Raw genomic sequence first — 27,832 nt, 5'->3', positions numbered from 1 at the left:
TTAGTTTTTTTTATGTTTACTGCACTTTGTTTGAAGGTATTTGATACATGCCATTATTTTTCAAAACATCCCCACTACACCGCATTTTTCACTACTGCCTAAATTTTTGGCACAGTACTGTATATACGATAAGGAATCGCAAAATCAGTCTAATGACACACTCTTTAGGAAAATAAATAATGCAGCAAATAAAAAGTGCATTAAAATCATTGTGATATTCACAATGTTAAATTTACAGTCATTTTAAATATATTATGAATATATTGTGAATATTCTATTTAGTGCCCAACCGATATATCGGTCGGCCGATAATAGCCTTTCACCGATATATTGGTATCGGCGATATGCGCAGATATGAAAACTTTTTTCAGAACATATAAACAGTACTGATGTTTATTTAGCTATTTATTTTATTTTTATTTATTCTTTATTTTAATGGTCAGCATTTGACATACTAAACAGTACTGATGTTTATTTAGCTATTTATTTTTATTATTTTTTATTTTAATGGTCAGCATTTGACTGATACTAAACATACAGTACTGTTATTTATTTAGCTATTTATTTTATTTGAATTGATTCTTTATTTTAATGGTCAGCAACTGACTGATACTAAACATACAGTACTGATGTTTATTTAGCTATTTATTTTATTTATTTTTATTTATTTATTTTAGCAGTCAGCATTTGACTGATACTAAACATACAGTACTGATGTTTCTTTCGATTTTTATTTTATTTGAATTTATTCTTTATTTTAATGGTCAGCAATTGACATATTAAACAGTACTATTTATTTAGCTATTTATTTTATTTTTATTTATTTATTTTAATGGTCAGCATTTGACTGATACTAAACATACAGAACTGATTTTTATTTAGTTATTTTATTTGAATGTATTCTTTATTTTAATGGTCAGCAACTGACTGATACTAAACATACAGTACTGATGTTTATTTAGCTATTTATTTTATTTATTTTTATTTATTCTTTATTTTAGCAGTCAGCATTTGACTGATACTAAACATACAGTACTGATGTTATTTAGCTATTTATTTTATTTTTATATATTCTTTATTTTCTCAGTCTTCATTTCTAGAATTTGTTGACAATGTATAATAATAATAATAATGTCAAATATTCTTTGATACAAATATTTTGTTAATGTTTTGAGGACCTTTGCATAGTCATATTAATGCAATATCGGTGCACAGTCTACATAGAAAAGGTCTGTTTTCATTCCAGCTCTAAAATGAGCTATATCGGCCACCATATCGGTAATCGGTGAATTGTCCACCTCTAAAATCGGTATCGTATCGGTCTCAAAAATCCCATATCGGTCAGGCTTTAATTCTATTTATCACACAGACCCACACTGCCTGCCCACTGGTCAATGACTTCTCTGTCGTAGTGTGCATGTGCACTCCTCTGATTAGCATGCAAGTCGAGCTGAAATCTGATAAAGCCCACTCGCCTGGTTTTGTTGACCTGTTTGTACTGGAATACCATCAAACTTGTAATTCATTTATCCGGCTACTGTTTGGGATGGACTAATCTAATATGCATAATTCATAATTCAATGACACGCTGAAGTCAAGACCTGCAAGACATGCAGTGTGCAAATAGACTCTTTGAAAACAAAGGTGCACATTCAGCCTTACTAGATTAGAATATGTAAATCTTTCCTTGTATGTGTGTATTTGATATGAGAAGTGCATGAGCAGAGATAAGAGTGCTCTTACAGAGTTATAGTGATCTTGATTAACATTTTCTGTTCTATCTATTGTGCCAGTGTGTATCTAAAATAGAAAAACTTTGCCGCAGCATTTAGAAGGGGAGATAACAGTGGGGGATGCATATAGAGAAAGATGGAGAGATGGGTAGAGAAGCTATGTGAATGAGAAGGAGAAGATGTAGGGGTTTAATTTGCTTTTCTCTAACATATGGCAACAGCCAAAGAAAGTTAATTACCCTCCCGTCTTGCATCCTAACTTGTGTACGTGACGGGATCAGGGGTGCAAGTGAGAGTGTCTGTTTGTGTGATTCTGCACCCTTATGTTTTTGCTTTAGCTTTAGAGCGTTTCTTCCCTTTTACTCTTCTGTGTTTCCTCTCAGCTCTGTGCTTTTTTTCCTCTACATCTTTTAATAAATTTTAATACACATGACAAAAGATGCATCTTTGGATCACTGCATTTTGTGAAAATTGTTATGTTTTGTTTACTATAATGTTCACTCTTTCCAAATGTGTCTATTTTTATGTATACTGTGTATATTATGTAACTTGTGTGCCTTGTTTTTAATGTATACCTTCTAATGCCTTATTTTATTCTGTATGTGATTTTCTGCATACTGTATAGTGTTATTTTCTGGCTGCTAATGCTCCCCAACTTCCCACAGGGATGTGCACAATGACTTATTTCAGTGCTGTTTTAATGGAAATTTAGTAATACACTAGTCAGCTAGTCTAAATGTAAGAAACCCTCAGAAAACTGCCAAAAAACATTGTATGTATATACGATCCATTTGAAATGCTTAAATCTATTATTCTAATAGCCAAATCCATATATTTGTGACATGCTTAATGCGCAATTGTCTTGAATTATGTACATTCGGCTATCCTATATTAGGCTATGTACATTAGGCTATCCCTTTCCCGGGGGGCATGCCCTTCCGTCCCCGTCTGCTGGCAGGTCATCCCTGCATTCCTGGATCTGGGAGGGGACAAGGGGAGAAAAAAAAACAAAACATGCAGCACTTGTACACCGTAACGCCGATGGTATCAAATTAAAACTAATATTTAAAAAGAGAGGGAAAAGGCCAATGCGGAGAGGCAGCGGGAGAGAGAGGAGAGAGAAAGAAAAAAAAAAATAACTCACCGGTACTCCGATATGCCATAGCCTGGTCCTCGGCCAATCCTCCACCCTCTAGCGGACGACAGCCGCGCCTCCCCGGGCGGATCGGAGGCAGTCCTCCGACCCCTGGTGGATGCAGCGGTCCTTCCGCTCCAGGCGGTCGGCCAGGAGCCCCTCCCCGCTCACGGTCAGCGGTCTCAGACCCTGCTGCATTTCAGCGGCTGGTAGATGTCTGCTCCGCCCCTGGCAGCGGCCCTGACTGCTCCAGGCGGTCGGTTAGGAGCCTCTCCTCCCCTCGCAGTCCATTGGGGTGGATGGTAGTGGCGAGGACTCTACTACGGCGCATCCCTCCTCCTACCCGGGCTTTGGCACCAGTGTAACACAGTTCAATGGAAAGGAGGAGGCGAGAACCGGCTTGACAATATAAATGATAGTTTAATGATAAACTTAACCAAAAAAACAAACACACACACAGGTGTCGGACAGCTGTCTGTAAATCTCTCTCTGTCGCACTGCCACCTCCGCCCTGCCACATTATGCAAGCTTACCTGTCCAATAAGGAGAACGCCAATTCAGGGTCTGTTTTGATCCCCAAAACCGAACGAAGGTCCCTCCAGGAGTCAAATGCCCTGCCGATGTTCACTCTAGTTTTTGCTTGACCACGATCACATTCCCGCTAAGCCAGACGGGATTCAGTAGATAAATGTTTTTTTTTTTGGCTTACTCAGAGTTTGTGTAGGAGTCGGTGTTGTGCTGGGAGCCGGATGTTTGCTGGATTCCATCTCAAAGATAACGTTACCTAGAGTTGCAGACTGTCTGTTGTCGCTGTTGAATAGCAGAAGAGAAGCTACTGTCTGAGGCAAGGCTATCGGGAGCGCGCATAAACGTCACATCCTTTGGATTTTCCCGGCAAAAGTGACCTGCTCCCTTCGAATGAAAAAATGAGGAACTGAAACTTTAAAGGTTCAAAAAGGATGCAAAATCACCATAAGTATTCAATACAATGCTATATTCCAAGTCTTCTGAAATAGCTTTGTGTGATAAACAGAGTGAAAGTCATTAGAGTTGTCAATCACTGAAAATCTTGACACGATCGAGAGTTCATGGAAGTAGTGATCCTATTTCTGAACAAATTTTTTTTTTTTTTTGGATCTTTTCAAATAATCGGTTGATCTGGTTCACACATGCTGTGTGATTCCTTCACCAACTGGACTTACGTGATTCTCGAGTTCAACTTACTGACTCAGTTATCTGGCCTCACCGGTTCTCGAGTTAACAGCTCACAGGAGGGGAAGATTATTTGAGCTGTAGAGTGACTTCAGATGACTTGGAATGTAACAAAACAAAAGTAGTTCTAAAAGTAGTCTTTAGTTTTAAAGACTAATCCACCTACTAGTTTTTTATTTATTTATATTTATTTATTTTCTCCCAATTTGGAATGCCCAATTCCCAATGTGCTTAGGACTCAAGATGGCGCCGAGTATGGCTGCTGCGTTGCGAGCTCCGACACAACATAGTAATGTTTTGTTTGTTTTGTTCACAATTCTTATGTTTTTTGTCTTGGATATTGTCTGCCTTATTGTCTACGACAGACAAACACTTTTGGACATTGGTTCAGCAATCTCACACCGTAAACTGGACTTCACATTCCTCAATGCCGACCGGCTGTTTACAAACACGCAAGCGGAGCCTTTTGTCTGGGCAGTACAGCCGCGGAAACGCAGGAGGAAAAGGGGAAACAGAGCCGGCGTTCTCATCAGAGTAAGACGCTGCGCAAATCGACTCCTGCTACCCACTATTCTACTGGCAAATGTTCAGTCTCTGGATAACAAGCTCTGCGAGCTGAAAGCGTGGATCGCTTTCCAACGAGATACAAGGGACTGCTGCATTATCTGCCTAACAGAAACTTGGATGTCTGCGGAGATTCCAGACTCAGCCATTGAACCCGTGGGGTTCTCCGTGCACCGAGCGGACAGAGCGAAAGACCTCTCAGGTAAAAGCAGAGGTGATGGTGTATGTTTTATGATCAACAAATCCTGGTGTGATCAGAGGAACGTACATTCTATCAAGTCTTTCTGCTCTCCTGATCTGGAATTTCTCATGCTTCTGTGTCGACCATTCTGGCCACCGAGAGAATTCACAGCGGTCATTATCACTGCTGTGTACATCCCCCCACAAGCCGACACAGACCGGGCACTCAAGGAACTGTATGGGATTATAAGTGAGCAGGAAACCACGCACCCTGAGGCAGCGTTCATTGTGACCGGGGACTTTAATAAAGCCAGTTTAAAATCAGTCGCACCAAAATATCACCAGCACATTAGTTTCAACACACGAGGGGACCGGGTTTTGGACCATTGCTACTCTCCGTTCCGGGATGGCTACAAATCCCTCCCCCGCCCACCATTTGGCAAATCGGACCACTCTTCCATTCTGCTTCTGCCCACTTACAGGCAGAAATTGAAACAGGAAGCACCCACCCTCAGAACGATCCAGTGCTGGTCGGACCAATCAGATTCTGCGCTACAAGACTGTTTTGATCACACGGACTGGGAGATGTTCCGGTCCGCCTCTGATGACGACATCGAGCTTTACGCTGATAGCGTAATGTGTTTCACCAGAACGTGCGTAGAGGATGTCGTTCCGACCAGAACTGTACGAATCTATCCGAATCAGAAACCTTGGATCAATAGCGATGTTCGCACGGCACTTAATGTGCGGACCTCCGCTTTTAATTCCGGGAACGTGGAGGAGCATAAACAAGCCAGTTATGCCCTCCGAAAACTATCAGAACCGCAAAATGCCAGTACAGGAGTAAGATTGAAGGACAGTTTAACACCACCAACTCTAGAAGCATGTGGCAGGGAATTAACATCATCACGGACTTTAAAGGGAATAAAAGCTCCGCCATGAACACCGCTGCCTCTCTACCGGATGAGCTAAATACTTTTTATGCTCGTTTTGAGGGAAATAACACCGCCATCGCGGAGAGAGCTCTCGCGGCTGAAGCTACAGAGGTTAGTTCACTCTCCGTCTCTGTAGCGGATGTAACACGATCCTTCCGACGGGTGAATATCCGCAAAGCCGCTGGCCCAGACGGCATTCCGGGCCGCATCATCAGAGCGTGCGCGAACCAGCTGGCTGGTGTTTTTACGGACATTTTCAACCTTTCCCTCTCTTTGTCTGTAGTCCCCACATGCTTTAAAACATCCACCATTGTGCCTGTTCCAAAACAATCAAAAATAACTTGTTTAAATGACTGGCGTCCTGTTGCTCTGACCCCCATCTTCAGCAAATGTTTTGAGAGACTAATCAGAGATTACATCTGCTCTGTATTGCCACTCTCTCTTGACCCGCTGCAGTTTGCTTACCGCAACAACCGCTCCACTGATGATGCCATTGCATCTACAATACACACTGCTCTCTCCCACCTGGAAAAAAAGAACACTTATGTGAGAATGCTGTTTGTAGACTACAGCTCAGCATTCAACACCATAGTGCCCTCCAAGCTAGATGAGAAACTCCGGGCTCTGGGCTTAAACAGCTCGCTGTGAAGTTGGATCCTGGACTTCCTGTCAAGCAGACACCAGGTGGTTAGAATAGGCAGCAACATCTCCTCGTCACTGACCCTCAACACTGGAGCCCCGCAGAGCTGTGTTCTCAGCCCACTACTGTATTCCTTGTACACACATGACTGTGTGGCAACACATAGCTCCAATGCCATCATTAAGTTTGCTGATGACATGACGGTGGTAGGTCTGATCACTGACAATGATGAAACAGCCTACAGAGAGGAGGTACACACTCTGACACACTGGTGTCAGGAGCACAATCTCTCCCTCAACGTCAGTAAGACAAAGGAGCTTGTGGTGGACTTCAGAAGAAAAGACAGAGAACACAGTCCCATCACCATCAATGGAGCACCAGTGGAGAGAGTAAGCAGCTTCAAGTTCCTGGGTGTCCACATCACTGAGGAACTCACATGGTCCATCCACACTGAAGTCGTTGTGAAGAAGGCTCATCAGCGCCTCTTCTTCCTGAGATGGCTGAGGAAGTTTGGAATGAACCGCCACATCCTCACACGGTTCTACACCTGCACTGTGGAGAGCATCCTGACTGGCTGTATCTCCGCCTGGTACGGCAATAGAACTGCCCACAACCGCAAAGCATTGCAAAGGGTGGTGCGAACTGCCAGACACATCATCGGAGGTGAGCTTCCTTCCCTCCAGGAAATATATACAAGGCGGTGTGTGAAAAAAGCTCGGAGGATCATCAGAGACTCCAGCCACCCGAGCCATGGGCTGTTCTCACTGCTACCATCAGGTAGGCGGTATCGCAGCATCAGGACCCGCACCAGCTGACTCCATGATAGCTTCTTCCCCCAAGCAATCAGACTTTTGAACTCTTGATCTCCCACGATCAATATACATCAGCACTGCACTTTATTACCCTTACTCTTATATCTCACACTGGACTGTCATAAATTATATTATTATTATTATATTATGTTCTCTCTTAACAACTGACTATCAACCGACAGCCTGAATGTCAATACAGTACAATACTGTACATTCTATATATATATATGCTTTTTTATATATTTTTATTTTTTATTTTTATTGAATAATGTGTATCTATATAGTGCGTATTGTATACTGTACAGTGTATGTTATTATTTGTATACTGTTGAGTGTAATTATGTGTATAACAGATGTTTAAATTGTGTTAATTTGATGTTATTGTAAATTGGTATATGTCTCATCACTGTCACGACTGCTATGTTGATCGGAACTGCACCCAAGAATTTGACACACCATTGCACTTGTGTATATGGCTGTGTGACAATAAAGTGATTTGATTTGATTTGCTTTTAAGTCCTTGTGGTCGCGTAGTGATTCACCTCAGTCCGGGTGGTGGAGGACGAATCCCAGTTGCCTCCGCGTCTGAGATCGTCAACCCACGCATCTTATCACGTGGCTTGTTGAGCGCATTGCCACGGAGACACAGCGCACGTGGAGGCTTCACGCCATCCACCGTGGCAACCATGCTCAACTCAACACGCGCCCCACCGAGAACGAACCACATTATAGCGATCATGAGGAGGTTACCCCATGTGACTCTACCCTCCCTAGCAACCGGGCCAATTTGGTTGCTTAGGAGACCTGGCTGGAGTCACTCAGCATGCCCTGGGATTCGAACTAGTGAACTAGCGAATTCCAGGGGTAGTAGCCAGTGTCTTTACTACTGAGCTACCCAGGCCCCATCCGCCTACTAGTTTTCTTGGATGCATTTCTTGGAGTTGCTTGGGAATTTGTACAAATTATTTTCTTTCCTTCACCTAATTGGCTTAATAACCTAATAAGACATCTGCTGACAGATGCACACTGCAAGCTCGCACACACCCCATCTTTGTTTGCTCCATTCCCTTACTGTCAACAGCATGCACATTTTCTCTATGTTCTGTTCAGAACAAACAAAGGTCATCCAGAAACCTTTGTTTGTGTTTGTGATGTCAGACATTGCCATTTTGTGCCAATGCATCTGAGATATGTGTGTGTGTGTGTGTGGCTGTTTTTATTTCACAGAACTGCAAATCTGTGTCCACAGTTGTGTGTGTGTTTGTGTTGTCAGGGTGATGAATGTTTTGCCCAGCTGGCGTGGGCAGGGGCCTTTGGCGTTGCCACTGTGATGGACGAGGGCCACCAGACCAGTAGCGTTTCTCGCTGTGCCAGTCATAACCTTGAGCTTAATACACACATTCTCTCTCTTTGCTGGAGAGACCCCCTTAAAGGCATCCGATGCCAGCGGTTTTTGGCAAGCTTTCAAATGCTCTAACACCATGCTGGTCCTTTTTGACATTTTATATTTATGTAAATTAAATATCTCTTAATAGTCACTCCTGTTGCAAATTAGTCTGATGCTGACTCTTAGGCTGTATGTAATGACTGTCACACTCTTACACTAGTGTACTGTAGTAGATGTATGGTAAGTTCTCAGGAAATGATGCTATTTGTGTTTACAAATCTAAGGAAAATGTGATTTATTTTTTGTTATTTTGTTTAAAAAAGTTACAGCTTAACCCATACAAAAATCATATATACAGTATATACTGTATATTAGTGCTGATATTTGATTAAAGTATTTAATCGCAATTAATCACAGTATGTTTGATAGTTAATCATAATTCTCAGATTTTGAAAGTGCTGAAATTTTACTCTATATACAGTGCATTCAGAAACTATTCAGACCCCTTCATTTTTTCACATTTTGTTATTTTGCAGCCTTATGCTAAAATGCTTTAAATATTTTTTTTTTCCCACATCAATCTACACTCCATACCCCATAATGACAAAGCAAAAAACAGATTTTTGATAACTTTGCAAATTTATTAAAAAGAAAAAACTGAAATATCACATTGACATAAGTATTCACACCCTTAACTCGGTACTACCTTTGGCAGCGATTACAGCCTCAAGTCTTTTTTTGGTATGATGTGACAAGCTTTCCACACCTGAATTTTCTGCCATTCCTCTGCAGATTCTCTCAAGCTCTGTCTGTTTGGATGGGGATCGTCAGTGGACAGCCATTTTCAGGTCTCTCCAGAGATGTTAGTTTGGGTTCAAGTCCGGGTTCTGGCTGGGCCCTCAAGGACATTCGCAGAGTTGTCCCTAAGCCACTCTTGCGTAGTCTTGGCTGTGTGCTTAGGGTCACTTTCCTTTTGGAAGGTGAACCTTCGGCCTAATCTGAGGTCCTGAGCACTCTGGACCAGGTTTTTAATTAAGGATATCTTTATATTTTGCTGCATTCAGCTTTCCTTCAACCCTGACTAGTCCCCCAGTCCCTGCCACTGAAAAACACCCCTACAGCATGATGCTACCACTACCATGTGGGATGGTATTGCACAGGTGATGAGCGGTGCCTGGTTTCCTCCAGACATGATGCTTGGAATTGAGGCCAAACAGTTCAATCTTCAATTCATCAGACCAGAGAATCTTGTTTCTCACAGTCTAGAGTCCTTTAGGTGCTTTTTAATGTGTCTTGCGCTGAGGAGAGGCTTCCGTCTGGCCACTCTGCCATAAAGCCCAGATCGGTGGAGTGTTGCAGTGATGGTTGTCCTTCTGCAAGTTTCTCCCATCTCCACTCATGATCTCTGGAGCTCAACCAGAGTGACCATCGGGTTCTTGGTCACCTCTCTTACCAAGGCCGTTCTCCCCCGATTGCTCAGTTTGCCCCGGTGGCCAGCTTTAGGAAGAGTCCTGGTTATTCCAAACTTCTTCCATTTAAGAATTATGGAGGCCACTGTGCTCTTGGGAACCTTCAATGCAGCCAAATTTTTTTGTAGCCCTCCCCAGATTGTGCCTCGACACAATCCTGTCTCTGAGCTTTGCAGGCAGTTCCTTTTGACCTCATGGCTTTTGCTCTGATATGCATTTTCAGCTGTGAGACCTTATAAAGACAGGTGTGTGCCTTTCCAAATTATGTCCAATCAATTGAATTTGCCACAGGTGAACTCCAGTCAAAGTGTAGAAACATCTCAAAGATGATCCAGAGAAATGGGATGCACCTGAGCTAAACTGCGAGTGTCATATCAAAGGGTCTGAATACTTACAGTACTGTGCAAAAGTTTTAGGCACTTGTGAAATATGTTGCATAGTGAGGATGTCTTCAAAAAATAATGCTATAAATAATTTTTATTTATCAATTAACATCATATAAAGTTCAGTAAGCTTAAAAAAAGCTAAATCAATATTTGGTATGACCACCTTTGCCTTCAAAACAGCACCAATTTTCCTAGGTACACCTGGACACATTTTTTCTTGGTTGTTGGCAGATAGGATGTCTTGGAGAATTGGCCACATCTCTTATATCTATTTAGACAGTCTCAATTGCTTCTGTCTCTTCATGTAATCCCAGAATGACTCGATGTTCAGTGGGGGGCAAGGTGGGGGCTATGCCATCTGTTGCAGGTCTCCCTGTTCTTCTATTCATTCTATTTGCAAAAGGAATGTTTAGAAGTCTAAAATTTATATTTCCTATTGACACACTAAAGCTAGCCAACAACTATAACCATCATAAGACAAATGCTTTTGTGAAACATCTTATGTACCTTATGTGCACAGTACTGTATTTCAGTTTTTTATTTTTAATACATTTGCAAAGTTATCAAAAATATGTTTTTTGTTTTTTCATTCTGGGGTATGGAGTGTAGATTGATGTGAAAAATTATTTAAAGCATTTTAGCATAAGGCTGCAACATAAAAAAAATTTGAAAGAAATAAAGGGGTCTGAATACTTTCTGAATGCACCGTTTACTTCTTTTACTGTCAAAATGCATGTAAGTCCTTTTTTAGAAAAGAAAAGAAAACAGTATGTAACAATTATGTTTATTAACATTTTCCAAACAAAGAATTTCACAGTATAAAGACAGAAATGCACTAAAATAGCACCAGTTCAAGCAATGTTAAAAGTTTCCCAAAGTCTAGAGAGGTTAAATAATTGAAATATCCCCATACTTTGCATTTTCATTGCAGTGGACAATACATCTGTTAAACCCTCATCCTTAACAATATTAATAGTGACTATCCACTTTGCTACAGCAATCGTGAAGCTGCATTTACATGATTTGCCACTTTGAAATCCACATGAAAAGCACTTGCAGAGAACGTCTTGTTTTGTTTAGCGCTGTCCACGTAATGATGCTTCATCTAAACGTGTTAAACATTCTAAATTAATGGCATGTGTTAACACCTTAATTTCAACAGCATTACAAATATTTTGCTGCCGTTTGATTATTCAAACATTTTATTAGACATCTTAGCTGAAGGCGCAGTGGTGTTCTACAAGTGCTCCAAGAGACGCAAGTGAGGGAAGCGTGCTGGCGTGCTTGTGAAGCTTTGTCAACGCAGCTTTAGGACTCTACTGCCGATTATTCATTGAGCGAATGTCCACTCCCTTGCTCCCTTGTAAAGGATGCATATCGCTCCGTCCCACGTGCAGCTTTAGGACTCTCTGATCACTATCTGGTTCATCTTCTCCCGACCTACAATCAGAAACTAAAATCGACTAAGCCTGTAGTAAAGACTGTAAAGAGATGGATTAATGAAGCAGAGCTGGAACTACAAGACTGATTTGACTGCACTGGTTGGAGTGTTTTTGAAACTGCAGCCACAGACCTGGACGTTCTCACAGATACTGTGTCATCATATATCCGTTTCTGTGAGGATATGTGCATCCTTACTAGGAAATTTTTATCATTCAATAACGATAAACCATGGTTTACAGGAAAACTCAGACAGCTTTGTCATGCCAAAGAGGATGCTTACAGAAGTGGGGATAAAATCTTGTACAACCAGGCCAGAAACACACTGACCAAGGAAATCAGAGTGGCTAAAATAAGATACTCTGAAAAGCTGAAAAAACAGGTTTCAGCCAACAATCCTGCATCTGTGTGGAAAGTCCTGAAAAGCATTACCAAGTATAAGACACCTTCCACTTGCTCTGTAGAGAATCAACAAATGCCTGAGGAACTGAATGTGTTTTACTGCAGGTTTGAAAAGCCCAGTCTCACACCCCTCCCCCACTCTGATCTTTACTTCACACACACACACACACACCAACAACTCCTGGAACCAACCCCCTCCCCCCTCCTGCTACTCAACCTGTACTTATGGTCTGTGAGTAGGATGTGTGTGGGGTTTTCTGGAAACAAAAGGCTAGGAAAGCTTCAGCCCAGACGGTGCCTGTCTGAAAGTCTGCACTGACCAACTGGCCCCCATCTTCACACAGATCTTCAATAGATCACTGGAGCAGTGTGAAGTTCCCTGCTGCTTCAAATGTTCCACCATCATTCCAGTCCCCAAAAAATCCAAAATTGCAGGACTTAATGACTACAGACCTGCCACCCTCATGTCTGTGGTCATGAAGTAATTTGAGAGGCTGGTTTTGGTCTACCTGAAGGACATCACTGGACCCCTGCTGGACCCCCTTCAGTTTGCTTACCAAGCAAACAGGTCTGTGGATGATGCTGTCAACATGGGACTGCATTATATCCTGCAACACCTTGACAGACCTGGGACTTATACAAGGATCCTATTTGTGGACTTCAATTCAGCCTTCAATACCATCATGCCTGATCTTCTCTCTTCTGACAGATAGGCAGCAGTCTAGTGAGACTGGGGAAAATCACATCCGGGACCATCACTATTAGCATTGGTGCTCCTCAGGGATGTGTTCTCTCTCCACTGCTCTTCTCCCTGTACACGAATAACTGCACAGCAAAGGACTCCTCTGTCAAGCTCCTGAAGTTTGCAGATGACACCATGGTCATTGGCCTCATCCGTGATGGTGACAAATCTGCATACAGGTGGGAGGTTGAACAGCTGGCTGTCTGGTGCGGTCGCAAGAACCTTGAGCTGAACACGCTCAAAACAGTGGAGATAATGGTGGACTTCAGGAGAAATCCCCCTGCAACACCACCCACACACACACACACACACACACACACACACACACACACACCATCCTGAACAGCACTGTGGCAGCAGTGGGGTCATTCAGGTTCCTGGGCTCTTCCATCTCTCAGGACCTGAAGTGGGACACCCACATAGACTCCATTGTGAAGAAGGCTCAGCAGAAGTTGTATGTCCTTCACCAGCTGATTCTGAAATTTGAAAACTGACATTTTGGTAGTACAGTATATTGATATTGTACGGATCCAGCGTTTTAAAACATTACACAAAAACCCTAGCAGTATATCTGTATGGAGGATCTGTCAGATATCCTAACAAAAGAAACAAGTTATAGACTTATAGTATATTCTTAGCTCATTCTGAGTTCGCATTTGTTGACGTAATGTCACAGTACATTTCACCTTCTCTGTCAATCTTTTCCCCACAATAATAATACAAACAATTGATCTCCAGGCTTGGGGTAAATAAGGTATTTGATGTGAAGGATTATTTACTACAAAGTGGTTTCTCTTTTTGGGGTTGTCTGAGTTTGTACTGAACCTCTAGAGCTTTATGTCCTCAGCATGTGATTTTTATATGTTGTGTAATTACACTGTAATGACCTCTCTTTGATCAAAGCATATGATATGCTGCTCACTTCCCTTAGGAACATATCATCCTTCTTTCCTTTTTCTCATTTTCCCTTTCATTCCTTCTTCCACATCTCCCTCCTTTTCTCAGTGAATTTCCAGTTCATTAAATAACAAAATCTGGAGTTTGGTCCATGTCTTTTATGTATTCTAGTCTATGTCTGTTAGCTTTGAGATCATCCTTATACTAGTGTTCTTGTAAAAGTTAACTAAGTTAACTTAATTAACAGATATACCCATTTAAACATTGACAGACTTTTACTTGCTCATTTTGTCCTTTTAAAATGCTAACTAGAATGAGAATGCCCCTCCCTCTAATACAAACTACATCTGTCTAACAATAGCAAGTAGCAAATCATGTGCATGGCTGTGACATAGACTAAAGGCTATTAGCTGTATAAAAAAAAGGATAGGCCCTTCGAAATATCCTGATTCAACTTCCTTTTTCAATAGGAAATACATCAGTACAGTATAGAAACTGGACTTGTCAAGCTATTTAATGCAGTCTTTAATAAATTCTGATGGTTGGATTCCAGCAAGACTATTATAGGAGGAGATTTTACACCCTCCCCTAAGTCAAAAGTCAAACTTGAGGTTCTGTTTGACCCGTTTTTGGGAGTAATCACTCCAAATTGTCTGCTTATGTAATGTAGCATTGTCAAACATCTTGTTAGTATGTTCAGTTCAGAGCTGGAGTTTTGTACTTAAAGAGGTCTGTGGCAGACCTCTGCCTTTCTATGGAGGAGGAAGCTGGAGCCGGGTGAACATTCCAATGCACGATTTTATTCTTCACATTACCACAGCACTTTTCATTGTCATCATACTTTAACACCTTGCTTTTCAGCAGCACCAGTAACTAAACACTTACACAACAGCATTATTTTTCAGCCTGCTGACACACACACACGACTTTGTGTGTCTCTCTCTTCCGTCTGCCAATGGCTGTGTCTTGTTTCGAAGGCTGTGTGCTAGGTAGGTTGCATCCTTTGAAGGCTGCAGTATACCGAGCATCCTCTTTAAACAAGTCTCGTTTAAACAAGACGGCCTTCGCAAAAGGAATGGAAACAGAAGTAACATGGTTGTTATGACAACACGCCACTCTTTAACAAGTGCGAGCGCTTCAAGTGAGAAGGTAACAAATTCCCTTTGGAAGGGAATGTATGAGGTACGTTTTAGTAGAGTTATAATGATACAAAGAGAAAAGAAAATAGATTTTACAGGTGTACTTTTAGTATATAATACATTATTTTAATTATATATTAATATAATTATACATATTATATACTCCACACCCATCTACTGAGGTACTGATCAACTTGGAAATTAACATTACTTGCGTTTGAACATCATATTTAATGGCAAATTGGCGTTATTTTTTTATTTATTTTTTAAAACTTTTTTAGACCATTGAAGCAAAGAATTGTAGGTTGTGAGTGCCCACGAAGGATACACCTCTTGCATCCTCCGAATTCTCGTGAAAGGAGGTCACATTCTAAGGGTGCATTCGAAGTGTCCTTCTCGCTTTTCTGAAATGAGACAGCATCGATGACGAATGCGGCCGACAAATGCGACCTTCGGAGGACCAAATGAGACACAGCCACTGTCTCCTCTCATTAAGTACTCCTGCTGCTCCTCACTTGAACGAACGTGAGACCGGTTTGGCACACAGGTGGAACTCGTTCATCACTTATCTCCCTGGCCTCGCTCTGCCCAGATGCCGCTCAGCCACGGCCCGCTCGCCACAATGTCATGCCAAACAAAACAGGATTTTCTTTGTTTTTTGATATGAAAGAGATCGGTGTACTATGTAGACATACTCTAAAATTTACCTGCTCTTGGCCCAGTCCACCCAGACCATTTATGAAAACTAAGCTGCAAAGACGGCTCATTTAGAAACAGAACCATGCAGTGGCGTCTCAGGCTCATTAGTTCTGGTGGGGCGCAAACAATCACTTAACCCAACATGTCAGGGGTTGTGTTAACAGAAAATTCTCCAGCATTTACCTGTTTTTGAAAAGTCAACAGATAATTCCAAATTCTGTCCATCATTTTGATAGATAAAAAAGAAACAAGAAACTCAATTAAACCTAGTACATCAGTTTTGACTTCACTCTCTCTCACACACACACCTGCTCTGTGTTGTGTTGGGATTCAGAGAAGAGGGTCTCTGATTTCATGACCGCATACATCAATCATTGCGTCAGTGTTACTGCATGATAATAAAGTGCAAAAAAGTATAATAACAAAAAGAAAGTGCAAAAAAGAGTTGCATCGTTTCTGCCAATTATACTTGCATTTAATATAAGTGCAAACATTACATTTAGAGCAGAACTGTCAGCTGTTTTAGTGGAGTACCTGAGCTTTAAAGATGTGTGTGCTTCTCATCTGTGACACTTTATCTTCATATCAGGAACAAAAAGTTCCGTGAACTTGTGCACGCACGTATGCTCTTTAATCAACAAAGTTTAGAAAACTTGTTTTAGCACAGCGGCTGATTGACAGGTAGAAATTTTACCCTAGAACTCATTGGTTTTACTATGCTCAAGCATAAGGAGTCAAAAAATATTTCAGATAGACCTATCCACCTAATGTATTTGCCACTGGCTTGGTATTAATACAGATTTTCTGATTCGATTGTGATTCACAAGCTCTTGATTCGATTTGATTCCGATTTCGATTCAGTGGTGAATATATTGGTATATTTCAGTTATAATGTCCCTTTTGCTTACATATGAAAGACATTCTCTCCCAGCTAATGCTGTTAATTATACAAGAGACCTTCTAACTAGGTACATTACAAAAATATTACTTTTACTAATTATATTTTATTTTTAAATATGAAAAAATCCATGTTTTCAATCAATAAATATGATATTATATTGCATATATTAACTTTTGTTACATGTTTATTGTTTAAATGCATAATTCGTATTATTTACAAGAAAACCAGCATGTCTGTAAAGAGCATCTATAAATGAGCGCATGTCAACGAGAGACTCGAATGGCTTTATCTCATCTATGCATTGCTTGAATAGAATTAAACATTTCCTTTTTGTTGTTTTTGATCAACAACTGATTTATGGAACATAAATGGTATTAAAAGAGACATTATTTAATGACAAATGGGTTGCTTAGACCTCGTCTTTGGACACTCATTACATAGAACAACTTTTACCCTCACCACACAGTGAAAGGATCTCACTGCTGAATACTCACTATACTACACAATCACTGGTTAGGGAAAAATAAACTTTTTCCAGCCATTTGCCAAATATATAGATTTTAGTTGCATAGCTCGAAATTTGGTTGCAAATGCAAGTGATTTCCTCTCATTGTAGTAGGTTTGCGCATAGAATAAATGATCAATCTTGGGATGTAAGAATCAACACCGAGATTGCTGAAATTAAGATTGTGATGCATTGGAAAATGTATATAAAATGAGCTTTTAAAACTTACCAATAAAGTTCAATATGCAGGTCTGCACTCGAGCGGTAAATTCCGAGGACCTTCATTTTGACATATACAATATAGGATCAAATCTTTTGATTGGCTACAGGAAAAAGGCAAACATGCCCCTCAGGTTATCATTGAATGCTTGTTGCACATGACGCTATCCGGATCTTCGTTGATTAACACCGAGGATGACGGGCTAACCCCATGCATAGCAAATGAGAATGATTAAATGGCTTTAACGCAACAGACCTTGATAATTAAAGAATTGCTCAAAAGAATACTGTTGTCTTGTATAAAGGACATAAAACAGGTATAAGATGCGGAAAATATTTTATTTCTTAAAATAATTGTATGATTATTCCACTCATTTTGAGTCCCATGTTGAGACGCAACTGCAACCATAAGAACATAAACAGAAGTACGAGCAAACTGTGAGCAAAGATGGCTGCAAACAGTTCACATACTCTCAGGAGGGTCAGGTGCCAGCCAAGCAACTGCTACTGAGATGAATCGAAATGCTAAAGGATAGTTCTGTCCAGGTACTTTAGGCCTTCTTAGTAAAACAGCCTGTTTTATTCTAATAACCAAAGAGTTGGCGGAAAATACCCATAAAATAGATGGAACATTGATTGTATCTAGTATGTGGACTTCAAGAAAGCAAATAAAATGCTACAAAAGTGTAGAATATTGCCATTTTAAGATCTATTTGGAAAATCTGTAGTTCTTTATTGTGGTGTGAAGATGATAAAGTGTCTCTGTGTTTAGATTTTCAGGTAGTGAGGTAGTCTGAAGGCTGGCATACAGTGAGGTGTTACTGAATTCCATTCTTAGCTGTGTGTTTAACTTACTGTTTGGTTGCTGGTTTTAGGTGAGAAGATAAGTAGCGCTGGCATGTTCTAAAGTGTTTGCTTCTATGTAATACTGTGTGTGTTTGTGTGTGTTTCAGGTGTAAAGATGAGGAAGTTTGCGTACTGTAAGGTGGTGCTGGCCACGTCTCTGGTGTGGGTGATGCTAGACATGTTCATCCTGCTCTACTTCAGCGAGTGCAACAAATGTGATGACAAAAAAGAGAGAGGACTGCCGGGGAGAGACAGTGAGTACACACACAAGGTTGTTTTATATCATGGTGGAGATATCCCATTGAATTCTATTGTTAAATTAAGTTATTGATAATTAGTACACTAGAACAGTTTCCTTTGCAGACACATGAGATACATGTGAAATGTTTTCCTCATGTCGATGTCAAAAATGTCCCTTACAAAAACAAATAACTGATTTTTGGATAGCAAATGGTTTAAGTTTTTTGGTGCCGCTAGCACAGTAAGCGTTAACTAGCTTAAAGGTGTTTTAAAGTCGTCATGAAACGGAAGTTGCAACTGACTTCCTTATTGTGACGTATTTCAGAGTGAAACAGCTTATTGAACAAGAAAAATATTTGAGTTTATCCATTGGTTGTTGATTGAATTGTGAATATATGGCCGTTGCATAGCGGAACGGAGGCAGATGTGAATGCGAGTTTGCAGCGGACACACACACCCCTACCACCGTGCTGCTAGAGTCAGAGCCTCTGGGTCGCCTTCTCTTCATCCCTTTTTCTGCAATTTCTGTTTCTGCAGTTAATCCAGGATGGACTTCAAAGACATTAGTCATTAATCTTACAGTTTATACAAAATCTTTGTTTTAAACACTGACCATTAATACTTACTTAGTTTACACATTTTATACCATGACTTGCACTGCACAAAAATAACTAATATTGGCATTATATTCATGATGCTAGCCAGAGAGGAACAGGCCCCCACAGTGAGTCTGGTTTCTCCCAAGGTTATTTTTCTCCATTAACCAACATCTTATGGAGTTTTGTGTTCCTTGCCACAGTCACCTTTGGCTTGCTCACTGGGGTTCTAAATACAATTATTATTAAACTATTTAATTGTAATGGGGTTCAAGGATGGATGAAAGGAGGAAACGGGAAAATGTGGGCTTCAATTCAAAGGGTAGGGTTTTAATAACAAGTAACTCTAACGTTTCTCAGCTTCCACACATAAACACATTGACTGACTTTTTGAAGCGTGACTCTCTCTCTCTCAGTCTCTGGCATGGTTCCTCCTTATATCGCTCTCCCCATTGCTCACTGCAATCAGAAAAAGGTGTTAGACATTTAGCGCTCAGGTGTGTGCACCCTTTCCGCTTTCTCTCTCTCTCTCTGGACGAACGATCTACCACACCCCAACCTCCACGTAAATTATTTATTTTTATGCACAAATTACAATCATATTAAAAACACTACACGGTGATGACTCTAAGACTTTATAGATATTACACTTTGAAATGATGTGTGTTGTGAAAAGCGCTATAAAAAAAAAAGGCTTATCGTGAAATTGAGCAGCGATCTCAAATGACAACATATTGACATGAGCACATTGCGGTCTTTGCTTACGAAGAGGCTGTAGCCACTGAAAAATGAGTGAGTAAAAGATAACCATATTTTTGCTTTTTGAATCACAATACACTAAATATAAAGGAAAAAACCTTACTCGTGCTGTACATCCCAAGATAACTGCATTAGAAAATCGAAATAAACTCCAGAGGCATCCAAAGCGTTGTATTCATTACTGATCACCTCAGCAATTCAGGCGTGAAATGTCTCGAACATAACTGCGAATTTGCCGTTATTCCTCCTCATTCTAAATGTCTATTCAAGCCAGCTGACCCGTAACCAAGGAAGTTTGGGTTAAGCAACGATAGTTTTGAAGGAAAACAGATGAAAATACACATTGCCGTCTTCACCAACATGTGATTGACACTTCGTTCAACTCCATGCAAGGTTGTGGTATTTATAAGAAAGGGGCAGGGTTTAAGCGGACTAAATGTTTGGAGAAGTCCTGCATACATCACCAGAAAGAAGTCTGTAGTTTCACCAGAACAGCGAGTTATGACATTTTGATTAAAGATTACAAGGTAAAAATAATAATAATTAAAACAAATATATATGCATGAATGAATCGTTCACAATAAGATAAATAACATGCATTTAGAAAATAGATAGGGTGAATTTTCATTTCATGCCGACTTAAAAACAAAACTCTACAGGTTTTGTGATGTGTAAATCTTTAATAAAGTCATGAGTAATGACAGTATGTTATGTTTTGTTAAAGTACCGTCTGATACTGATCCTAACAGAAAGCTCTCAAGCAACCTACTGTTGCTATGTTTACTTCTTCAGGCAAACGCAACTTCATTTTGCGAGTCTCTGTTTATTACACTCTGCCAACTCATAATCTAACTTTTGTAGTTATAAAAAGAATGCATAGTTTTACATACACACATCCTTAAGTTCTGACTCCATTTGGGGCGTACAAACCTTTTGTAAGTTGGCCTTTTTTTTTTTCTTTTTTTTTTTTTTTTTGCCAGGTTTTACTGTCTTTTTTTAATTTATTTTTATGAGCGTATATACATACACACACTATAAAAAATTAATAAAAAAAAAAAACCTTACAAAAATGAGAGAAGTTCTTCCACTATCTTTCTTTGCTGATGTTATCATAACTTGAAATACGTTCCAGTAATGAACTGTGTGTTTCTGTTGTAGATAAAAAGAAGATAAAAGAGTATTGAAAGAGAGTTACAGACAGACAATATGGCAGAGAAGCATAGAGTATAGAAAGTAGATGGTGAGACATTTGGAAAGCACATTCTCTCACATTGCTTTCTTTTGTCACTTATTTGACCCCACTATGATCTCTGCCCTGGACACTTTGGTCTGTATAGAGCATTTGTCTCTGTGTGGTCACTCAAGGGCTGCTTCACCTCCACCATCAACATTAACCCTGAAATAATCTGCTCACCACATCAATAAAAAACATTTTCTGCTGTGTGTGTGTTTGTTTGTGTCCATCCATAGCAAAGATTACAAGATTTTTGCCCCCAGAATCCCTCAGGAAAGTCATTGGATTTTGCTGAGCAGGGAAACAGGACAAAGTTGCCTTGTAATGCGCTCAGGCTGAACAGCAAAATTTTGCCCACCCGATGCGTACACAGCTCACCCATACATACACGCACACATGCAGCACAGGGATTAAAAATGGGCAATTTGCCTCTTAGAGCAGATGTAATCTCTCACACTGTTGCAAATATGACCTTAATCTCACCAAACCATGCTTTCTGATTTATTAATGATCAAAGCTCAGTGCTTATCCACCCACACACACACTTACAAAATCCATACACATAAACGTTCAGATATGAACAATACATAATTGTACACAAACATCTGGGCATTTTTTTTTATAGTTGGATCCCCAATAGGTGTGTGTGTGTGTAGTTTGGGACAGAACTGGGGACAAAACCTCCCTTTGGGGACATTCGGTATGATCCTCATATGGAAAAACTATTTATAAATGAGGTAAACATTGTTTTTTAATTTTTAAAATGCAAAAGGTTTTATTTTAGGGTTAAAAAAAAGCATGTGGTTTTGGGTCAGTCCATATAATTATAATTAGCTCCTCATTGAGATACCAAAGTAAATGTGTGTGTATTGAGATTAATTTAAAGAGTGTTTATTTTGTTGGATGATTGAGATAATGTGCCATTTGAACACTGAACTGAGAGCACCTATGGTTGAGAGAGAGCTAAGAGGAGTCATCATCTTTAACCACACACACACACACACACACACACACACACACACACACACACACACACACACACACACAATGCCCTCAAGACAGGGGGAGAGTCTTTAACGTGTGTGTTTGTATTGCAGCTGTGGTTCAAAGGCATCATGATGGCCCAGGGGAGATGGGAAAGCCAGTGGTCATCTCTAAAGACCGCCAGGAGAAGATGAAGGAAATGTTTAAGATAAACCAGTTTAACCTGATGGCCAGTGAGATGATTGCACTCAACCGATCTTTACCGGACGTCCGGCTTGAGGGGTAAGTGTCTATGTCTTTGCTTCCTTCACCTCGGCTTTAAATATACAGTGACACCAAAAAGTACTTGGCACACTTAAGCCAAACTTAAAAATGTATTTCTTCACAGACTTTTGCACTTAACAACAAAATATCAAACCAAATGGCATTTATTTTAAAGACATATAGCACAAAAACATTTTTAAAAGAAAAAGAAAAATATGTTTCAAAATATAAAACAATAGATATATTGTTCAAAATGAAGACAAAAAGCATTTGGACACTTTCTGGTTGTCAAACTTTGTGGAATATACACAGAGTTAATGTGTTGAACTTGAACGACACCTGTACCTACACCTTAAAAGTAATTGAAAAAATGGTTACGAAAAATTTCTCAAAAGTTCTCAAAGTTAGTTGTGAGTTAAATGTCTTACATCATTTCTTTAGAGATGCCACTTGGTTTTCGTGTATATTTTTAAGTGTGACTTAAGTGTCCTTAAGTGTCCAAATACTTTTTGGGGCTCAGTGTAATATGTCAATGTAAATTGACTTGTTTTGTTTATCTTGTACATTTTATGTTCTCTAATTGTACAGATAAACACTTTGAAAAGTTTTTGTGTTTATTGAGCTATGAGGAGAGAAATTTGACTGTTTGACAAAATAGATAGGGCGAATTTTCATTTCATGCCGACTTTAAAACAAAACTCTACAGGATTTGTGATGTGTAAATCTATAATAAAGTCATGAGTAATGACAGTATGTTATGTTTTGTTAAAGTACCGTCTGATACTGATCCTAACAGAAAGCTCTCAAGCAACCTACTGTTGCTATGTTTACTTCTTCAGGCAAACGCAACTTCATTTTGCGAGTCTCTGTTTATTACACTCTGCCAACTCATAATCTAACTTTTGTAGTTATAAAAAGAATGCATAGTTTTACATACATCCTTAAGATTTGACTCCATTTGGGGCATTCAGACCTTTTGTAAGTTGGCCTTTTTTTTGTTTTTTTTTTACCTCTCAGACTAATCACTGGAGAGGTATTTTTTTTCTTAGCTGTGTTTAAAGCTAACCAATAGAATCAACATTTTCAATTAAAAGATAAGTGTGTAATTTACAGAGTCACAGCCATGACCTAACTTCACACATTCTGAACACTCGCATAGTTTCAGGGCCTGAATACTTTCACCGTGATAAGAATGTGATCTTATGGAGTCACGAGACGCCATGCGAGGATCGGACGTGTGAACGGCGAGGTCTGCGCACTTTGCTAGTTTTAATACCTTTTATGACATAAACCGGTGAGATTCAATACACTGTTCCATAACAGTTCTAGGAGGACAATATGTCAAAGAATTCAAAATCCTCGGGCTCTGGACACATTAAAAGACACTTACGTGCTCAAGCTAACACCCCTGAGCAGGCCGTGGGCCTAGGAGTCGATTTGGTCAGAGAGATGCGAGAAATGCGGCAAGAGATGCTGAACATGTCGGCAATGCTGATGAAGGTCGTTGCTGACTTGGAGGATCTTGCTGTGATACGTAGATCGATAACTGCCATGGAGGCGAAGTGTGCTGATGTGGTCACGAGTGGGGGATGTTGAGAAACGGATCGATTTATCTGGAGTTATCAGAGAGGGAATTATCTGTTAATCTGCTAGCGACCAAGGTGGATTTGAAGCATGTCTGGGAGAAGTTGGAGGACATGGAAAACCATAGCCAGCAGAATAATGTCCGTATCGTGGGAATCCCAGAGTGAGTGGAGGGACAGGATATGGTGGAATTCCTGGATGGGCTCTTTCCGAGTCTGCTCGACATAGCAGGCCATAAGCTGGAAATCGAGCGAGCTCACAGGGTTCTGGCTTGGCGATCCACTGAGGAAGACAGGCCCCGATCAATTCTGGCCAAATTTCTGAGATCATCCGATAAAGATCTTGTGTTACGCGAGGCAAGGAGTAAAGGAACAAGAGAGAAATGTGATCGATTCAAGGAATGCAAGAAACATTTACATCAACGGAATGTCGCTTTTCCACAGATGTTCCCGGCCAAATTGAGAATAGATGCTAAGGATGGCCGTAAAACATTCACATGCCCACAGCAAGCGATGTCCTTCATAAAGTCAATGGACATTGCAGCCGAGTGAACCAGCTCACTGAACATTCACTTGACTGTTTGAAGGTTCTGCGCACTCTTTTTGTGCTGGATCCGCCTAGCGGCTGGAGTTTATTTTGTAGAGCAACACACCTTCGGGACGGTTTTGTGGATGAATCTACACGCTCCTTGTGCTTATTCCACCTATCGGCTGGAGTTTATTTTGTGTATTTCTGGAAAAGTCATTTGAGTGAGTAAGTCATTTGCTTGCACTCATGTTGCAGCCGAGTGGACCGGCTCATTGAACATCTGCTTGACAGTTTGAGGAACATACACGTTTTTTTTGTGCTGGTGCCGCCTATCAGCTGGAGTTTATATTTTGGAGTATTTCTTGCAAAGTCATTGGAGTAAGAAAGTCATTTGCTTGCACTCATGTTGCAGCCGAATGGACCGGCTCACTCATTCGCTTGACTGTTTGAAGAATCTGCGCATTCTTATTTTGTTCGTTCCGCCTAGCGTCTGGAGTTTATTTTGTAGAATAACACACCTTCAGGACAGTTTTATGAATGAAGCTACACACTCTTTGTGTTTATTCTGCGTATTGGCTGGAGTTTGTTTTATAGATGATCTTTTGCTGTGTAATTCTGTCTCACAAAATGTGTATGGAAACACTGGTCTTGAGTAATCCGATGGCAAGGTTGTCGCGGGGGCTCTCGTAGGCGTGCATGGACTGTTTGAGTTTGGAGGGATGAACGCAAGTTGGCGCTGTCATGTGCGGGGTTAATGTGCACATTTTTCTTTTTTCTGTTTTTTTTTTTGTTTGTTCTAGGGGATGTTCGGGGTTTGATTGTTGCACTAATGTTGGAATGTGGTCTTTAGAATCTTGTCTTTGACACACTATCTATTTTTTCTTATGTCAAAATGTAAAATGTTAATATGAGTAGATTGTCTCTCTCCACGTGGAATGTGAATGGGTTGGGGCACCCCATAAAAAGAAGGAAGGTTTTTTCTCTTCTTAAACATAAGAAATATGATATAGTGTTTCTTCAAGTAATGCACCTTTCTCCGCAGGAAGCTGGACATTTTGGAAAGATATGGGGTGGGCATTTTTTTATAATGCTGGCTTGAGTAAGAGGAGGGGAGTCATTACACTGAAAAGTAAACATCTACAATTCAAATGTCTCAAACAGAGTAAAGATAAATTAGGAAGAGTCATTATTGTTTTAGCTGAAAATAAGGGACATAGTCTTATTTTGGCTAATATTTATGCACCTAACGTTGATGATCAGGGCTTTTTTATAAATCTTGAAGGGATGTTGCAAGCCACTGGCACCCCTCATGATATAATATTGGGCAGAGACTTTAACCTTTTGATGGACTCAGTCCTTGATCATAGTGAAGCAAAAGTGTGCAAGCCCCCTAGAGCAACATTGACGCTTCACAGGATGTGTAAAAATCTTGGTCTTTCAGATATTTGGATATTTTTGAACCCATCTGGGAGGGACTATACATTTTTTTTCATCAGTCCATAAGATTTACTCTGGAATAGATTTTTTTTTTTATATCTAAGTCCCTCATTCATCTGTTGTTGATTGCTCAATTGGAAACATTTTAGTCTCAGATCACGCCCAGGTGTGTTTGGAGCTATTGCCACAGATGGAGAAAAGGAAATCATATAGTTGGCGCTTTAATGTATCCCTTTTGCAAAATCCTGAATTCCAACAAATGTTAAAGGCTGAAATCAGTGTCTATTTGGAGACCAACTGGTCCTCAGTATCTTCTGTGGGCATGGCTTGTGAGGCACTTAAGACGGTTCTTAAGGGCCGGATCATACAGTATGCCGCATTCACCAAAGAATCCAAAGCACAAGAACTCATGGAATTGGAAGGGAATATTAAAAGTGCCGAGGCATAGCTGAAGCGCAGAATATCATCTAATATCATCCCGTTTGAAATACAGATATAATACTATTTTGTCACGGAAAGTGGAGTTTTGGCTATTCAGGGCTATTGGCTATTTTGAGTCGGGGGACAAGGCAGGGAAACTCCTGGCTAGATATATAAAGTATTTTTCTATATAGTGTTTTTTTCTACCATTCCCTCAGTGAAATGTGCTGGTGGTGAATTATTTACCTTGGCCATTGATATTAATAATGCTTTTAAAGAATTCTATCTTGATCTCTATAGTTCTATGTCTACGTCTACTGATGAGGATATTAGAAACTTTGTGGAACCATTAGGACTTTCTAAACTGACGACTGAGCAGAAAAATTCTCTTGATTCTGAGATAGCCTTGGAGGAGCTTGGCAAGGTAATTAAGGCCTTGCCTACAGGCCAGGCTCCGGGACCGGGTGGCTTTGCCGCTGAATTTTTTAGATCTTATGCTACAGAACTGGCTCCACTTTTGCTAGAAGTTTATACAGAATTGTTAAAGAATGGTAAGCTTCCACCAACCATGACACAAGCCCAGATCAGTCTGATTCTTAAAAAGGACAAAGATCCAAGTGAGTGTAAGAGTTACCGTCCAATTTCCCTGTTCAAGCTAGACGTTAAAATTTTGTCAAAAATGTTGGCTAACCGATTAAGTAAAGTTATGACATATCTTATACATATAGACCAGGTGGGGTTTATTCGGGGCCGTAACTCTTCTGATAACATTAGGCGTTTCATTAATGTCATGTGGGCAGTGACGAACGATCAGACTCCGGTCGCTCCCATCTCACTTGACGCCGAAAAAGCATTTGATATGATAGAATGGGAAACGTACATGTTCGGGAATACTTCTATTGGGTGGATTAAGTTACTTTATAGACACCCGGTAATGGCGTTTCAAACAAATTGATTAATTTCAGATTATTTTACTCTGGATAGGCTCACCCAGCAGGGTTGCCCTCTTTCCCCCTTATTGTTCTGTCTTGCCATGGAACCATTAGCAGCCGCGAATAGAAAGGATTTTCCAGGGGTGGTGGCGGGAGGTGTGGCGCATAAGCTTTTGCTTTACGCAGATGATATTTTATTATTCGTCTCCGACCCTACTAGATCTATGCCTTGCCTCCACAGAATTATTAATTATTTCTCAGGATACAGAGTTAATTGGTCTAAATCCGAATCTTTGGCTCTGACAATGTACTGCCCTGTAACGGCTTTTCAACAGGGTGCATTCCAGTGGCCTAAGCAGGGCATTAAGCATTTGGGCATTTTATTTCTAGCAAATTTGAATGATTTAGTTAGTTAACTTTGACCCTTTAATAAAAAGGTTTTCGAGTGATGTGGACAGGTGGGCTTCCCTACATTTATCTATGACTGGGAAGGTTAATGTTATAATTCAAAATTCCAAAATTCAACTACCTACTACAGTCTCTCCCCGTTGAAATTACCCTCTTTTATTTTAAACAACTTGATAGTATAGCTAAATCATTATTTGGAATGG

General features: G+C 40.2%; 1 protein-coding gene across 3 annotated transcripts in view; it reads left to right on the top strand.

Moving 5' to 3' along the window:
• LOC127453910 (polypeptide N-acetylgalactosaminyltransferase 1) overlaps positions 1 to 27,832 on the top strand; it is a 148,929-nt gene that overhangs the window by 60,659 nt on the left and 60,438 nt on the right. For all 3 annotated transcript variants that reach the window (XM_051720678.1, XM_051720679.1, XM_051720680.1), the window contains 2 exons: positions 18,351 to 18,497; positions 22,170 to 22,338. In XM_051720678.1, coding sequence (XP_051576638.1) covers positions 18,359 to 18,497; positions 22,170 to 22,338 — 308 coding nt within the window. In that variant the 5' untranslated portion in view covers positions 18,351 to 18,358. The remainder of the gene's footprint in view (positions 1 to 18,350; positions 18,498 to 22,169; positions 22,339 to 27,832) is intronic.

The sequence above is a fragment of the Myxocyprinus asiaticus genome, chromosome 16 (genome assembly GCF_019703515.2).
Source record: "Myxocyprinus asiaticus isolate MX2 ecotype Aquarium Trade chromosome 16, UBuf_Myxa_2, whole genome shotgun sequence".
Classification (NCBI taxonomy): domain Eukaryota; kingdom Metazoa; phylum Chordata; class Actinopteri; order Cypriniformes; family Catostomidae; genus Myxocyprinus; species Myxocyprinus asiaticus.
The sequence above is the reverse complement of the archived record's forward strand: the minus strand, read 5'-3'. Positions and strand labels throughout refer to the sequence as shown.